The 18,631-nt window shown below is 37.1% G+C and overlaps 1 protein-coding gene across 2 annotated transcripts in view; it reads left to right on the top strand.

Annotated features, from left to right (window-relative positions):
- Positions 1-18,631, top strand: part of CORIN (corin, serine peptidase) — a 179,849-nt gene that overhangs the window by 143,165 nt on the left and 18,053 nt on the right. For both annotated transcript variants that reach the window (XM_054687979.1, XM_037530071.2), the window contains 2 exons: positions 6,030-6,140; positions 7,551-7,677. In XM_054687979.1, the coding sequence (XP_054543954.1) occupies positions 6,030-6,140; positions 7,551-7,677 (238 nt within the window). The remainder of the gene's footprint in view (positions 1-6,029; positions 6,141-7,550; positions 7,678-18,631) is intronic.

Genomic DNA, 18,631 nt, shown 5'->3' with positions numbered 1-18,631 from the left:
AGCTCTTTGTAGATTTTTGTGATCAGTCCTTTATCATTAGTGTTGTGTGCAAAAATGTTCTCCCAGTCGATGGGGTTTCTCTTTGTTTTACTTATTGTCTCTTTTGCTGTGCAGAAGCTCTTTAATTTGATGTAGTCCCAGCTGTTTATCTTTGCCTTCACTATCACTGCTTTGGGTGATGTGTCTGTAAAGATGTCTTTGATGTGCATATCATGTAGTATTTCCCCTATATTTCCTTCTATGTATTTTATGGTTTCAGGTCTTATGTCTAGTTCTTTAATCCATTTTGAGTTGATTTTTGTGTATGGTGTGAGGTAGTGGTCAAGCTTCATTCTTTTGCATGTAGCGACCCAGTTTTCCCAGCACCATTTATTGAACAAACTTTCTTTGCTCCATTGCATAGTCTTTGCTCCTTTGTCAAAGATTAGTTGACCATAAATATGTGGGTTTATTTCTGGATTTTCTATTCGATTCCATTGGTCTGTATGTCTGTTCTTGTTCCAATACCATGCAGTTTTGATGATTATGGCTTTGTAGTATAGTTTGAAGTCTGAGAGTGTAATGCCTCCATTTCCTTCTTTTTTTTTTCAGTAGAGCTTTGGCTATTCGGGGTTTTTGGTGATTCCATATGAATTTCATCAATAATTGTTCTATTTCTTTGAAGAATGACATTGAAATTTTGATTGGAATAGCATTGAATCTGTATATTGCTTTTGGTAGGATGGCCATTTTAATAATGTTTATTCTTCCAATCCATGAGCAGGAGATGTCTTTCCATTTCTTTGTGTCTTCTTCTATTTCTTTTAACAGTGTTTTATAGTTTTCTTTGTATAGGTCCTTTACCACTTTTGTTAGATTTATTCCCAAATATTTGATTTTTTTTGTTTCGATAATAAAAGGGATGGTTTTTTTGATTTCTTCTTCTTCAGATTTATTGTTTGTGTATAGGAAGGCTACTGACTTTTGCGTGTTGATTTTGTATCCTGCCACTTTACTGAATTGATTGATGAGTTGAATTAGTTTTTCTGTGGAGTTTTTGGGATTCTCTATGTATATTATCATATCATCTGCAAATAGTGATAGTTTGACTTCTTCTTTTCCTATTTGGATTCCTTGGATGTCTTTCTCTTGTCTTATTGCTCTGGCTAGGACTTCCAGTATTATATTGAAAAGCAGTGGTGAGAGTGGACATCCTTGTCTTGTTCCAGATCTTAAAGGAATTGCTTTCAGCTTTTTACCATTGAGAATGATACTGGCTGTTGGCTTGTCATAGATGGCCTTTATGATGTTGAGGTATGTTCCTTGTATCCCAAGAATTTCAAGGGCTTTTATCATGAATGGGTGTTGCACTTTGTCGAAAGCTTTCTCAGCATCTATTGATATGGTTTTTATATTTCTTTTTGTTGATGTGTTGGATAACGTTCATTGATTTTCGGATGTTGAACCATCCTTGTGTCCCTGGAATGAATCCTACTTGGTCGTGGTAAATTATCTTATAGATACATTGTTGGATTCTGATAGCTAGAATTTTATTGAGGATTTTTGCATCATCAGTGTTCATTAGGGAGATTGGCCTGTAGTTTTCTTTTTTTGTGTTGTCCTTGTTCGGTTTTGGTATTAGTGTAATGCTGGATTTATAGAATGTGTTTGGTATTATCCCTTCCTTTTCAATTTTTTGGAAGAGTTTGTGAAGGATAGGCACTAATTCGTCTCTGAATGTTTGGTAGAATTCATTTGTAAATCCATCAGGTCCTGGGCTTTTGTTTTGGGGAGGTTTTTGATTACCATTTCAATTTCGCTGCTTGTAATTGGTCTGTTTAGATGTTCTATTTCTTCTTTATCTAGCTTTGGGTGATTGTAGAGTTGTAGGAATTTGTCCATCTCCTCTAGATTGTTGAACTTGTTTCCATATAACTGTTCATAGTAGTTACTGATTATTCTTTTTTTTTTTAATAGAGGCATGTTTTATTTATTTGTTTGTTTTGTTTATACATGCACTGGGTACAGTCAGAAGCGCAGGAGGGTGAGAGAATTCACCAGAGCCAGAGCAGGGAGCAGAGCAGGCAGAAGGACCAAAGTACACTGCTGAGGGCAGCAGCGGGCAGCAGGAGAGGTCTGCGCGCCATGTGGGACCCTCCTCCAGTGGCAGGGGAGCAACTGGGGATCGAACCAGCACTGCAGAGGCCGTGGGCAGCTTCGCAACCCAGTGCTCAACTGCTGCGCCACCAGGGAGGCCCTGATTATTCTTCTGATTTCTACTGTGTCCATTGTGATTTCTCCTCTTTCATTTGTGATCCTGTTTATTTGTGCTTTCTCCCTTTTTTTCTTTGTGAGCCTGGCTAGGGGTTTGTCTATTTTATTTATTTTTTCTAAGAAACAGCTCTTGGTTTCATTGATCTTTTGGATTGTTTTTTCAGTTTCGATTTCATTTATTTCTGCTTTGGTTTTTATTATTTTTCTTCTACTGGTTTTGGGGATTTTTTGTTGTCCTTTTTCTAGATCTTTGAGCTTCGAGATTAGGTTGTTTCTTTGAGTTCTTTCTTGTTTCTTGATGTGAGCCTCTATTGCTATATATTTTCCTCTTATTACTGCTTTTGCTGCATCCCATACATAGGAAATTGGTATCATCCTTGTCATTCAATTCAAAGAATTTTTTAATTTCTTCTTTGATCTCCTCATTAGTCCAGTGGTCTTCCAGAAGTGTGGTTTTCAATCTCCATGAGGTAGGAGAGTTCCTTGCTTTCTTTTTACGGTTTATTTCTAGTTTGATGCCTTCATGGTCAGAAAAGTTGGTTGGTATAATTTCAATCTTGGTGTATCTGTTGATGTTTGTCTTGTGTCCCAGTATGTGATCGATCCTGGAGAATGATCTGTGTGCGCTTGAGAAAAATGTGTACTCAGATTTTTTTGGGTTTAGTGTTCTATAGATGTCTGTTAAGCCCAAGCGCTCTAGATCCTTATTTAGAGCTTTAGTGTCTTTACTTATTTTTTGTCTTGTTGATGTATCCATTGTTGATAGTGGTGTGTTGAAGTCTCCCACTACGTATGTGTTTTCTCTGATGTCTGTTTTCAGAGATGACAATAGTTGTCTGATATATTTTGGTGCTCCTTCATTTGGTGAATATATGATAATGAGTGTTATTTCTTCTTGAAGTATTGTCCCCTTGATCATAATGTAGTGACCATTGGGGTCTCTTTTCATCTTTTTGAGTTTGAAATCTGTTTTATCTGATGTAAGTATAGCTGTTCCTGCTTTCTTTTTTGGTCCATTTGCTTGTAGGATTGTTTTCCATCCTTTAACTTTGAGTCTATTTTTACCTTTTATAACTAAATATGTTTCCTGGAGACAGCAAAAGGTTGGGTTTTGTTTCTTAATCCAGCCTACGACTCTGTGTCTTTTTATTGAAGAGTTTAGTCCATTTACATTTAAAGTTAATATTGAAATGTTAGCATCTGTATTTGCCATTGTGTTTGTCTTTCCTTTGATTTTATTTATTTATTCTTTTAATAACTTTTTTTTTTGGCCTTCTTTCTTTGTTATTCGTCCCTCTGAGGTTCTGGCTTTAGGACCCCTTGTACTATTTTTTAGAGTGGGGGTTTAGTCGTAATGAAATTCCAGAGCTTCTTTTGTCTGGCAAGGTCCTTATTCTTTCTTCATAGAGGAAGGAGAGCTTTGCAGGATAGAGTATTCTTGGTTGGCATTGTTTTCTTAGAGTTGTTGACTATGTCCCTCCACTCTCTCCTTGCCTGTAGTGTTTCTTTGGAGAAGTCTGATGTCAGCCTGATTGGTTTTCCTTTGAATGTTATCTGTGTCTTCCCTCTTGTCAGATTCATTAATTTTTTTTCCTTGTCCTGGAAAAAATTATGTGTCTTGCTGTATTTTTCCTTTCATTGTGGAAGTTTGGTGTTCTTCTTGCTTCTTGTATATCAATTTTCAGCTCCTTCTTCGCATTTGGGAAGTTCTCTTTAATTATCTCCTTGAATATTTTCTCTGTTCCTACATCTCTCTCCTCTCCTTCTGGGATTCCTATAACTCTTATATTTCCTTTCCTCATGTAGTCAGATAGTTCCCGAAGTCTTTCTTCGGTCTTTTTCCTTCATACTTCTCTTTCCTTTTCTGTTTTGGTTCTTTTTATTTCTGTGTCTTCAAGATTACTTATTCGTTCTTCCATTTCATCTATTCTGCTTTCATTGCTTTTCCCAGAGTTCTTTAGTGCCTCTATTAATTCTTTGATCTCCTTCATTTCTTTTACTTCCCTCTTTAGGGACTCAATTTCATTCTTCTGATCGTTGATTATTTTTCCCTTATCATTGTTTTCCTTTATGACTTCTGTCAGTTTTTTAATCATGGCAATTTTAAATTCTCTTTCTGGAAGGCGCAGAAGGTCTTCCAAGTTACTGTCGTTGCAATCTGGGGGGTGGTTTTCTTTTTGTGGTGTGCTTTTTTTCTGAGGAGTTGCTGGGTTGCATGTGGTTTTTCTACTCCCTACTGTCTGTTTTCTAATTTGCCATATGCATTGGTACACTGTGTTGCTGGTTCTGGCTGGCATCTTGGGCGAATTTCCCAGCTCACCTCTGCCTCTTCCAGGAGCCATCTGCAGGTTTCAAGCAGGCTTTACTGAAGAAAGGACCCTGTTCTAAAAAGGCACTGTGGGTTTGCACTCCTCTGCATGCCCGGTCTGCCCCAGTGGTGGGTTCCCGCTCCCCGTCTGGGCTTGGACTGCAGGCCTGAAGGGGCCTGGCATGGGCGAACTTCCCAGCTCACCTCTGGCTCCTCCAGGAGCCTTCTGCCAGTTTCAAGCAGTCTTTACTGAAGAAATGTCCCTGTTCTAAAATGGCGATGCGGTACGCACTCCCTGCGTGCCTGGTCTGCCCCAACGGTGGGTTCCCGCTCCCCCTCTGGGCTCGGACTGCAGGCCAGAAGGGTAGAAGGGAATCTTGAGTTCAGCATCTCCCATGTGATCCCTTCAGTTGGGTTTGACTTTAGGCTGGTTCCCACAGTGGCAGAGGTGGCCACCACCTCTTTCCCGCATCATATCCTGTTAGAAGGAGCAAGAAGCTTGCCCTCCTCTCTGGAATATCAATTATGGATTGACTCAGATTGACCAGCAGAGGTCCAACCTGTTGTCAGGAGCCTTTGGGTAGATTAGAAAAACACCACCTAAACAGCTGAATTGTAAAAAGGACCCCTTGGGAAGAACCAATTGGAAAATGATTCCATTTCCCCCTGTCCTGGGCTGGCACATATGTCCTTTTGCAGGGTTTGGACAGAAACTATATTGCAAAGCACAGCCTACAAAACCATGTATTTTACTCTTGGATTGCATATTTACTCCTGGACTAATAACACTTGGAAAATAAATCTTTGTAGTCAAAAAAAAGTCATATCCCTCTTAAACTAAAGAGGCTCTTCCTCTGGATCTGAACATGAATGGGGCCATAGTGAGCAAAATAAGGTTCCTTGAAAGAGGAGGGAAAAGGAAACAGTTGCTAGGATAGCTGTCAAGGGGTTTCACTATGATTTTTTTCAACCCTAAAGGAGGTTTAGTACATGTCTCAGAGTCATTTAATAGTAGGTATTAAGAAAAAAAACCCACAACCTTTTCTGTCCATGTAGGCAGAGCTTGTTTTCATGCTAAGGTGACTGCAGTCTGCTCACTCCCATGCCACACTTATGATTTTAAGTCTGCTCATGCCACACTTATGATTTTAAGTTTCTTCTATAATCTTTGGAATTTTTGCTGCTCTGGGCACCCCACTTTTCATTCCTTTTTTTAGAACTTGACTTGAAAATCTAGTCACTTGCAGATAATAGTTTTGCTTAAATGCTTTTGATTTATAGGGATTGACATCTGTGAAGTGACATTTTATCAATTTAATTATTCTTTCTAGATGCCTGATTTGGAGGCCTTTGTGACTACAAATTTTTCCTTCCATGCTCCTACTGGCAAATGATAAGTGCACATGAGTGGTAATCATATTTATTTCTAAAATGTTTCTATCATCTGCCTTCTTGTTCCCCATACCAGCATTTTGCCAAGATGATGAAGTAGAATGCACAAACCACGAGTGTGTGTCACGTGATCAGTGGTGTGACGGCAATGCTGACTGCTTGGATAGTTCAGATGAATGGGACTGTGGTAAGCACTTGTTTTTTTTTTTTTTTAAAAGATTTATTTATTTTTATACATGAGCTGGTGTACAGGCCAGAGTTGCGAAGAGTGAGAGGATTCACCAGAAATAGAGCAGGGAGCAGAACAGGTAGATGACAGCAATACACTGCTGAGGGGGAGCAACAGGCGAGACAGTAGAGGTCTGCCGTACCATGTGGGATTTTGGCCGGCAGGCTGGGATCGAACCTGCACGGCAGAGGCTGTGCACAGCTTCACAGTGTGGTGCTCAACCCACTGCGCCACCAGGGAGGCCCACTAAGCGCTTGTTTTTGCTGTCTCTTGCATACTCTAACACCTGTGGGCTAGATGCGTCTTAAGTGATTTCATGGATTTTACTAACCAAGTTCATCTGTTTTGCTTCACTATTGTAAAAGCTAACAGTGGTGATTCAGATATGCTATTTTCAACTCATAGGACATCTCCAAGTTACTACTGAATTTGAAATTTCTATATTATATGTAAAAACGTGAGTTTGTAGTGTTATGACCATATACCTGCTAAAATAGAATTGCTAAACCTTTCACTATCACCCAGCTTCAACAGTTATCAATATTCTGCCTTTCTTGTATCACTGACACCTCCTAGAATAGGATATTAATGTGATCCTTCTATCTTCCCTGTACTCGTGCTCCAGATCCAAATGGGACTTGTAACTATCTCCTCTCTTACAAGGACAGGACAGGACTAAGTCCTGCCAGTGATTCACTTAGCAGACTTAGAGGCATCTTCTACCAGTAGTTCCATGTGGCAGTTTGGAATCTTGAGTGCAATTCTTCATTCTTTCATCCTACACTCATCACTCCTCCCATTTTCTCTGCATTTGTTTCTGTCCTTTGTCTCACCTGGCCAAGCCATGATTTTCACATGTGGTGTTGCAATTAAGTACATAATGTTTCACAAATGATCTGTGGCTTATTAAATACAAAGAATTATCTTTTAGAAAATATGAATGAGTGCATGTTCCAACTTCACCCTGAATTAATGTCACCATCAACACTTGTACTCTCCTATGCTTTCTTGAAAAGATCTGCATGTGATTACAGCTAGCTCTTCATAATATTGCAAAAATTTGGGTTTAACTTATGGGTCTGCACCCTGTCTTTGGGTATCTTGTAACTTGTAATCAACAGCCTGTCTGTTTCACTAGAGTGTATGGTTCCTTAAGGGAAGAGAACATTTCTAAGTCATGTTTTTTGGTCCTTCACCACGCTGAGAGCAGTGATTCACCCAGAGTAGGTACCCACCAGACAGTAAGCTAAAATAAATGAAAACAAATGCATGCAAGGGAAGCAAAGTCCTGTAAAGTTATCATTTGGTTTCATGGAGAGAAATGTTTTAAATTTTTAAATTAGAGTTTTCCCTTTTTTTTTTCCTCAGTGACCCTCTCTAAAAATGTGAACTCTTCACTCCTGACCGCTCACAGATTTGCCAGGGAACACCCTGTGTGTGCAGATGGCTGGCAGGATACATTGAGTCAGCTGGCCTGCAAGCAAATGGGTTTAGGGTAAGGTCAGTAGTATGTAGCACTGATAAATTTCTCAGAGAGCTTCATGGAACTTAGCAATAATGTCTTCCTCATGGATGCAGAGTGAGTAAGTGCTCTCACATAGAGCCTTCAGAGGCACGGGAAATGAATCAGGTGAGAGGACCATGTTTAATTACAGGCACCTGCTCTGAAGAGTGTGGGTTGAAAACCTACTTTGATGAAGCCACTAAAAGTAAATGTAGTCATTATATTTTAAGTACTTTTGAAATGAACTGCTTTCATTATTTATAAAGGCATTAAGATGGTTTCCTCTGAGAAATCTGGATGGGAAAATCTTGTTATTTCCCCCCCAAGAGGTTATTGAAAATTCCTTTTTAAGCAACAAAATTTTTTTTTAGAAGCAACTTGGAGTTGCTGGTATTTCAATTTATACTAAGTCATGCAGGAAATGTAAATCAGGAAATAGTTCACCATTTTTGTTCTTAGTAGAATGAAAGACACTGGTTTTTATATGAATGCACTGAGCTAGATACTCTGAAAGTTGGATACTTGCCATTTTGTGGGATTTTCCTTTTCATTTATATTGGGGATAGAAAGTAATAATTAAGGGTATTAGAATATAGATATGTGAGTGCATCTATGTATTTATATGTGCACATGTTTATTTTTTCCTTTTATATAATGCTTATGTATGTGAGATTTGAGGGCCTGTAGAAATGACAGAAGTAAGAGATAAGGAATTATTAGAGAATGAAAAATTGACTAAATGGCATTTCCCAGAATTCCCCTGAGTAAACTTGGAACAATCTTGCAGTAACGAGCCATTCAACTGTGCTCTAGCACTTACCAGCTCATTTTTGTTATCCCAATTTGAAGAATTTTGTGAATCCCAGCATGCTAAGTTCATTTTCCCCATGTAAAAACCCACATCTTTTGAAGATTGAGTAACTAATAATATATAGTAAAATAACTTTAAACTTTGCCAGAGTGGAAAAATTATATTTACTAAGATCCATTAAATTATGCTTCATTTTCACAACTTCCTTATTGTGTTTAAGGAAATGGGATATGATTATGATCAGAGATAAATGAAAAACCTTTTGAATGTGAGTTATTTTCCTTTCACCAAGACACATGGTTATTTCTTAATTTGAGAACTTGATTACATAATGACATAATTCCATTGAGGGTTCTGAGGGCAAAGTGGAACTACAAAGATTTTATAACCAGAAAGATTCTTTGACAAGCCATCCTACTCCACTGAAATAGAAGGGATCTTGTTTTAAATATTCTACTTTATAGTGCTTCTAATTTTTTGTATATTGGATTAAAAATTATTATGACATAATTAAATACTCATAAAATTCACCATTTTAACTATTTTAAAGTATGTAATTCAGTGGCATTCAATATACTCACAATGTTGTAGACCCTTCATCATAATATGGCTTCTTTCATATAGCAAATGTTTTCATGCATCATGTATCAGTACTTCATTCCCCTTTATGACTAAGTAACATTCCATCCCATGAATATACCAGATTTTAAAAATCTTTTATCCATTCATTTGGAGGTAGGCAGAGTAAAAGATATACCATTGCTGAAGTGAGAAAACTTACTGATACCTATAGAGTATTGTAGACTAATGTTACCTCAACAGAAAAACCTATTAATCAATTGACAGACATTTTGGTGGTTGCCATCTTTGGATATTGTTTGCATATTGGATTTTTAAGAAATCTATTTCCTTAACACAGTAGGAAAATGTCATTTCAATAATTTAGATAGTTTACATAATTAAAATCTAAATGAATATTTAGATTTTTCAAATGATAACTTTTTTATAGATGGCTAGGAAAATCTGAGAGAACAATATGGTTGGAAAAACATCACCATTAGTTGACTGACTAAATGGGTAAGTAGTGATAAGTCTTCCAAGAAAATAAGTAGGAAAGGTAGCCTTAGTATTTTGTACTTTTTGATAATCTTCAGTTTGTTCTTTATGTGTGTGGCTCATAAATTGATAAAATTCTGGAGAGCCAGACTGAGGAGAAATGAAGACAATTGGCAAGAGGAGGCCAAATTGCTATTGTAGAAATGGGCTGTTTAGAAGACTGCCCTGCTATCACTGTCCCTGGAGACCAGCTGCCAATCTGGACATTCACAATTTTACCACTTATGCCTCAAATAAATTTCAACTAGCCTTGAAAGCTTCAAGTCATTTCCTCCAGATATAAAGTTTCTAAGAGAAGGGTCTGTTTAGACATGACTAGGTGGTTGGTATACACTCCATTTGCCAGAGAGAGGACAGAAGGAAGAGCTACCTTCCATTGGTTTCTGGAGTGGAGTATCCACTTTACTGACCTGCCTTTATACCTTCAATATACTCTGCATCAAAAACTTGAAATTGAAAAAGCAACCTCATCTGATTCTAGACAATATCACTTCCATTATTTCTGAGTATCTGCTTATGGGCCTTGTGCCACAGTAGGCATTTTGTGGAGGAAACTATGGTGAATAGCATCATCAAAGAGATAGTAGTGGGGAAGACATGAGTAAAAAACCAAAGCTTAAGGTTAGAATACATTTTCAGATGTGTAGTCATCTGAGAATGGTTTATTTATAGTACTGCACATAGCATTCCTAATAAAATTGCGAAAGAAAAATCAACTCTATTATCTTGACACTGTAACAAAAATTTATTAGACATTCACTTATTCACTCAACAAACATTGATAGATAAAAACACTATTGTGTAGTGTTCACATGTCACTTCATCCACTTGAGAATGTTCATTTTAGAGGTTTGTCAAAAATGTAGGTCTATATCAAATTATATGTTTTACATGGATTCTAATGAAATGTTTTCATGATAGAGGCAATTGACCAAAAACATCTGCACTTAGAAATTTCAGGCCTAAATAACACCTTCCATATCTAGCACAAATGTTTGACTCTTGACTAATATATGTTCGGCTCTTGGCTAATATATTTGGACTAATATATGTCCAAATAAGAAGATTCAGAGATCTTTGTTGAATCTGGAAAATCTTTTACCCCCATCTGGATGTATCTCTAGTGTTCACCTTTGGTTGGAAGTCTGATGAGTATTTGATTAGATGAGGGTATAAATCTAGCCCCTAAATTTTTATGACAGTGTATTGACTGCTACCTGCATGTCCAATATCAAAAACACATATGGACATTTATTTAATCAACAATACAAATCAGGATTTAGACTGCCCTCTAGTACTTGCCAAATGCTCAGTTGAGACATCTGGTATTTGAGGAAGCTGGTTTAAGGGAATATGACTTTCTCTGTCTCTTGACTCCACAAGCTTTCTCTCTACATAAATTTAGATCATCTGGAAACACATTGTACAATTTTGGCAAAAATTTCCTTATGAAGTTGAAATTTATTATATTCCCTAATCTTTTAGTGTTGATGAATGAAGAAATATCCTTTCAAGGAATGTTTCTGTGTCTTAGGTAAAACCACAAAGACAGCACCTATTATATTATCTAATAGTTCACAATGTAAGATTTGCATTTTAAGTTTTCCCTAATGTGAATTCCCAGGAAAAAGTTTCTAACTTCAGATTTCACTTGCCAAATGGGAACTATTGAATCCAGGAAGGTTTCCTTATTGATTGACTTCCATGAAGCTCAAAGGTAGATTCAGTTCTGTATGGTAGAAAACCTAATCCAGTTTGCTGGCCCTGTGCATGTAAGCCTTTAAGTCATTTTTTTTTTTAATTGAGACACTATTCATATGACATTAAATTCACTCTTTTAAAATTTTTTCCTAAAATTTACTCTTTAAAAGTGTACAAACAATTGTTTTTAGTATATTCACAAAGTTGTACGATAATTACTACTGTCTAATTCCAGAACATTTTTATCATTGGAAAAGAAACTTCATGCCTATTAGCAGTTACAACCCATTTTTTTTCTCCCCTAGCCTCTGAAAAACACTAATTTACTCTATAGATTAGCTTATTATGTACATTTCATTTCAATAAAATCATACAGTATGTGCCTTTTTGGTCTGGCTTCTTTCACTTAACGTAATGTTTTCAAAGTTTGTCCAAGCTGTGGCATGTATTAGTGTTTCATTCCTATTTATGACTGGATAATATTCCATTGTGTAGATATCACCATCTTTTGATTATTCATTCACTAATTGATTAATATTTAGGTTGTTTCTACTTTTTGACTCATTAATAACTGCTATGAACAAGGTAAATGCACTAGGTTTTTGTTCTTTACTTCATTCTGCTTTATTAAAACCAGCTTATGAGGAATAGGTCATTGTTCTCTTAAGCAATTGTCCAAAGATTATGGCTTTTAAGGAATTTGTTTTTGTATAGCATACTTTAAAGATTAACTTGTTGTTAACAAAAAATATACAGTATAACCCAAAACTGATGAGTGAATCAAGAAGATGTGGTATAGATACACAATGGAATACCACTCAGCAATCAAAAAAGATAAATGCATGTCATTTACAGCAATATGAATGGAGCTGGAAGGGATTGTGCTCAGTGAAATGGAAAGTAAAAGATAAATACTGGATGTTCACTTATAGGTGGAATATAGGAAAAACAAACAAAATGTCAGACAGACAAACTTTAAAAATAACTCTTGAAAGCTGAACATTGTGGCTTTCAGAGGGGGTAGAGAGGGATGAGGATGGGAGAAGGCGGGGGAATGGTCGACATCATAGAGATCTATGGGTGCTTCAGTGGTGGGAGTGCTATGGTGACTCCTTTTGAGGGGGCAAATCCTATACTGTCAAAACAGTGGCAAGGATGTGCACCAATGGGTCTACCAGTTGTTTTAAGAGCATTTCCAATTGATCAGCTAACGGCAAGTTCTATCAAGAATTTGATATATGTTCAAAAGTGAATATCAGACTATTGAGTTAATGAATAATTTATGAAATTAGATGAAAACTTCCCCATGGTGTAGAAAAATTCACCATTTATTAACTGGAATGGAACCACATGGGACCCTGAATTAATCAGATCTTTTTTTACCCTTACATTCCATTTTTTAGTTAAAAAAGTTGACCCATTAAAAGTTTCACATCAAGATTTTTTAAATCAAAGGTGGTTTCCATGGGTTCTCCAGAATTAAGTACTGTCATAGACCTAGCTTTCTGCTAAAAATATCAAGGTTAATTATGAACAAGAAGATTCTGGAATGGGAAGAATCAATCTCCATAAAGTCTCTGGGGGCATCAGATTTCCTAATTGTCAGCACGACTATAGTATTGCCAGTAGACATGAATATTAATGGGTCCTGTATTAATAAAAGCATGATTCACAACCAGAAGATTCCATTAGGAATCGACCAAAGAGGTTGGTGTTACTTCTGTTAGAAATGCTTATATGCAGCATCCTCCTCTTGGAACTGTACCAGGAGACTCCTAGTGATGATTTAACTTTTGATCTAATATCTTTTTCATGTTGTCTTTGAAATTGACTGCAATTTGGCTTGCTTTTACCTCCAAGCAGGACTGATTGTCAGCAATGATATTATCTATATGGCAATCCCACTGGTCTTTCTTACTACTTATACAGTTTGGACTCAAAATCCAATTTCTTACTCTGACCTGTAAGCCACTGCATAGTCTGGCAGCTTTGCCCCCTTCTCTGACCCAATCTCCTTATCTTCTCCACTTGTCCACTAAACTTCAGGCACACTGCCCTTATTACTGACAGTCATACATGATAAAAATCATTCCCATCTCAGGAGTTTTGCCTTCATTTTTCCTGTGTTAATCTCTAGACCTTCACATCTACTTCGATCTCATCATTCATGTCTCAGTTTGTACATCAACTATTTAGAAAGACCTCCCTTGGCCACCCTTGTTGAAGCAGATTTTACCCTCACCAAATCACTCTTTATTGGCTTATTTTGTCATCTTCAAAGCACTTACCTGTATTGGAAATTATTGTAATTTGTTCCTTTCATGAAATAATGACTTGAGGGCGGGACTCTACCTGATCTACACTGTTGTTCTGTCGCCATCTCCATTCCACCTTCCTCATCCATAGTCATCAATTTTAACCCTTCTCTGACTGTGTCACTTGTTTAAATTCTCCTAAGGTAATGTTCTTTTTGATATCCAACTCAGGGCAATATCAGCCAGTTACTGAAAAAGAAATGGGAGTTTTTGAAGATAAAATAACCAGAAGGAAATAGTTGAACAAGTGTAGATTCTAAAAGAAATAAACCTTTTGCTCAAAAATATAATTTGACATCACTCAGCTGGTTTTATGATTGAATTTTACAAATTATATGACATTTTAGTTAAAAATTTTCAGGTTAATTTTATCTTTATAAAAATTTACTTTGAAAATATTTTATTTTCTAATTAGAACAACAATGTGCTTAATAGTTATAGTTTAAAAATTTATATATACTTCATGTTATACTTTTTATTTTCCTTAAGATTCATTTATTTATTTATACAAGCACTGGGTACAGTCAGAAGCACGGGAGGGTGAGAGAATTCACCAGAGCCAGAGCGGGGAACAGAACAGACAGACCGATGAAATACACTGCTGAGGGGAGCAGCGGGCACGGCAGGAAAGGTCTGCGCGCCATGTGGGACCCTTGCTGGTGGCCGGGGATTGAACCGGTGCTGCAGAGGCTGTGACAGCCTCGCAGCCCAGCGCTCAACCGCTGCACCACCAGGGGAGGCCCCTCATGTTATACTTTTATATTGGAAATGAATTAAACATTTAGTTTCATTGGTTATTTTATCAAATATGAGCTCTCTAATTTTATAATCATAACGCTCCCTTCTGAGGTAATTTTTGTCACATATCTATTGAAAATTGACTAATAGTTATTAAACTCTATCTCTGAGATAGACAAATGAATAAAAATTTTAGAATTGCAATAAAATGTATTTATAAATCCTGGCTGTACTAGAAAAATAACTGAATTTGTGCTGTCCTTTAAACATTTCTACTGGTGGGAATATTGTATAAAGTGTTTACTTGAGCTATCTAACCAGACAAATGATTTTGTAGTGGTGTTCTTTTGTGTTTTATTTGAAAGCTATTATGCCTTTTTGTCAAAATTTCCAGGTCATCCTTCTACTTGACAAAACGGTTTAACTAGCTTTTAATATGGATATGTCTAATCTATAGAAAACAAAAATAACAATATGACAGGTTTCAAGAAAGGACTTTTCATATCAGACGTGCAATGTTTAAAGTTCTGAACAGGATATTTGGAATTACAGATAACCTGTCTTGTCCATTGCACAAAACATCTGCATTTCAAATACAGTACTGAGGGTGAATACTCAGATTATCTTCCCCCAGCAATAGACACAATGAAACAGACCTTATGCTTCCACTGAAATGTGTAACATGCCTAGATAATTCCTCTCTGCTCTATTTCTTTTGCAAGTAAAGAAACCCTTGATTTTGAGTGATTTGTGCTGATTTGATTTTCATTTTAAATAAGCAGTCCCAACATAACCCAAGTATGAAATACTTTATTAAATAATGACTTGAGAATGGAATAACAATAGGCCAAATTATCTAAAGATTGCATTGATCTTCTGAGTCTTGAAATATATAATTCTGTTCAGAATATCAGGCTGTTCTAGAATTCTGGATAAGTTCTATCTTTTAATTTTGGTGGAAGAAAAAATTATGCATTATTTATGTATGTCTTATGGTCAAACAATCCAAGCAGCAAATTTGAGCAAAAATACTTTCACTTCTCTGTACAGTTCTGCCTTTAGAGCCAGAGCAGAAGAACCCCATGATTCAGAGCAGTGGTTCTCAAGGAGGGATGATTTTGACTCAAGGGGGCATTTGAAAGTGTTTGTGGACATTTTTGATTGCCAGACTAGGAGTGGTGAGGTGCTATTCGCATCTGGTTTGTAGAAGCCAGGGATGATTCTAAACAGTGCACAGGATAGCCCCACATGGCAAGTAATCATCTGGTATAAAATGTCAATAGTGCCCAAAGTGAAAAATCAAAACTTGGTGGGACAATCCTGGTCCTCCTCTTCCAGCCATGCCTCACCCTATGGGGAAGAGAACGTCAAGGAATTATGCCCACCTGGAGCCTGGTCCCTATTCTAGATCAATGTTTTCAGGATGTGATCCCAAACCAGAAGCATCAGGGTCACTTGGGATCATGTTAAACGCATCTTTTGGGGCTCAATCTCAGACTTAGCAAATCAGGAAACCTGGGCATGGAGCCAACCGTTTTTGTTCTAACAGGTCCAACAGGTGATTCTGATAAAGGCTAAAGTTTGAAAACCACTGTTCTAAGGAATCCAGGAATTCTATATTTGAACCTAAAAGATAATATTTGTAAAAAGTATGATAGTATATATTTTCTTTAACATCTTGTCAACTGTAGAACATTTAAATATGCAGAGATACTATGTGTGGGCCTCCATTTGCACTCTTGCTGTCAGCCCCACAGAGGTTTGAGATGAGGCTGTATCTGGGTCTCACTTTTCTCAAGGGGTACTGGATTATATCACTGCTTCAACTTCCTTCTCAGTATATGATTCTGTAACTGTTATAAAAGCATTTAGGTCTGCTTGTCTTCCCTGTACAACTGTCTTAGAATACAGTGATTTACTAACTGACAAAATGTTTTTTGCTCTTTTGCTCTCTACCCAGAAGGATTTCTTTAATTTGTTACTTGATATAATTTGGAAAAAGATGTTAAGTCAACTGCATTAGCTATTGTCAAACAACATTTGAACAACTATGAAATTACAGATAATTTTTATAACATGATTTATATGCATAGTTATAAAAGTTAAAAAGTCTAGATGCACACAGTTTTGATGAGTTTGCAAAATGGCATTATTCTTTGAAGGGGAAATTCATACTATTCATTGAATGTTTAAGTTTTGGCTCCATAGTTTTATTTCTAGGAATTTATTCTAAAATCATATGTCTGTACACAGGAAAAAGTGAGTGGTTTCTTTTTTGTTACTGCCAGAAGTTGGAAACAATTTACATGTTCATCAGTAATGACGACTTGGTTAAGTAAATGTATGTACATCCCTATAATGAAACTTGACGCAGTTGTGGAAAGAGCATGGTTATAATGTTAAGGAATGAGGATCATGTAGTTTCCCTGTTAGGACTGGTAACCTCGCACCAGACCACAGGGACTCAAATACCAGCTCTGTCATTTACTCACTGTGTGACCTCAGGCCAGTTATTCATGTTCTTTGCCTCAATTTTTTATTAATCTCTAGAATAAGGAATAATAATATAACACTTCAAAGTTGTTGAGAAGATTAAGATCAAATGGGTTAGTCTTTTCTTGTTTGACAATTAGAAAATAGCCAACAAATACTAACTATTGTTATTATGGAATACTTCCAAGACAAATCATTAATGAAAATGTCAGCACCACACAGAACAGTACGTCTGCACTAAAAAAGGGGGAGTAGCACAGGGGACTGAGGTGATGACGGTTCATGGGTACATTGGTGAAGGAAACTCTATGGGACTACACTTGAGGGGGTGAGGGGAAGCAAATATTGTTTAAAAATGAACAGTGATGTAAAAAATTAAAGATGGGAAAAAAGTCAAGCCAGAAGGAAAAAAAAAAGAAAAAGAGGGGAGTAAGACATTCCCTGCCACCCACTTTGGTCTTGGCGGACAAGGGAACATCATCATTTGCAAAGCACAGCAACAAGACAAAGCACAGGCGCCATCCCGCAGCGCAGTAAGACCTCCAAGCTTCAGAAGTCGACCTTCGGGGGATATGCCTGCCCTGCCAGCGAAAGAGAGTGTGAGTGGAGGACAAAGTCTAAAAGACGAAATATCACGGGCAGTGGGAGAATGAGGCACCTAAAAGTCGTTTATCGTGTATTCAGGCCTGGAGTCTGTGAGGAACAGCACCTAAGCCCAGGAGGGCAGCTGTTGTAGCATCCAGTTCATCTTAAGGATTTCAACAATTAGTCAAGCAATAAATGTCTAGTTTAAAAAAATAATAAAAAAAGAGGAGCATATATACATGAATTAAAGAAAAACTTGATAAAGATACACAAATATGTACAGTGGTTGCTTCTCCACATTTGGCATGGGAAGACTATTTTTTCACTAATTTTTGATATTTTTTCCATGACTATTACTTTTATAATTTTTAATATTTAAAGAAAACAAGAAAATTTAAAATCATGTTGTATGATGGCAGAAAGAAAACCATGTGAATTCACTGATTTTTTTTTTAAGATTTATTTATTCATACAAGAGCTGGGGTACAGGCCAGAGATGCAGAGGGGTGAGAGGCTTCACCAAAGACAGATTAGGGAGCAGAACAGGCAGATGGACTGAAATATACTGCTGAGGGGAGCAGCAGGTGAGTCATGAGAGGTCTGCCTCTCTGGCCAGCGGGGGATGGAACTCATGCTGCAGAGGCTGCAGATTGCTTCATAGTGTGATGCTTAACCCCTTGTGCTATCAGGGAGGCCCTGATATTCAATTCCAAATCAGCAATTCACTGATATTTTTTAAAATGGGCCATAGGATGACATTTCTAGCACTGAAAGATTTATGTTTGTGCAAGAGAAGCATGCTGGTGTTTAAAAATTTCATGGAAAACTAATTTTTATAATGACACTTCCCACTTCTTGATGAATTTTTTAGATTTTCCACTTGATATAACAGAGATTCAGGGTAAATTGCTTTTCTTGTTGGAGGCTAATGAATGAAATGCAAGAGCATCTCATGTGCAGTGTTCTGAGTTCTCCCTCGGGGTAACAGATAGAGTCTTGCAGGTTGAAAGACTGAAGTGTCCTTTGCAGTGATTTCTCTATTGATCACCAGTGCAAATCCTATGCTGAATTGCCCTCCTGGTGCAAAGCCTTTGTTGCCCTGTGAATACTGGCCTGAAGAATGACTTTATTAAACAGCAAATTCACAGCTGATTTCCTTTGGCTTTTTGCCACTTAAATGCCTGGA

The sequence above is a fragment of the Talpa occidentalis genome, unplaced genomic scaffold (assembly GCF_014898055.3).
Source record: "Talpa occidentalis isolate TD23 unplaced genomic scaffold, MPIMG_talOcc4v2.1 talOcc4.6, whole genome shotgun sequence".
In the NCBI taxonomy this organism is placed as follows: domain Eukaryota; kingdom Metazoa; phylum Chordata; class Mammalia; order Eulipotyphla; family Talpidae; genus Talpa; species Talpa occidentalis.
This window is presented reverse-complemented; position numbering and strand designations above follow the sequence as displayed.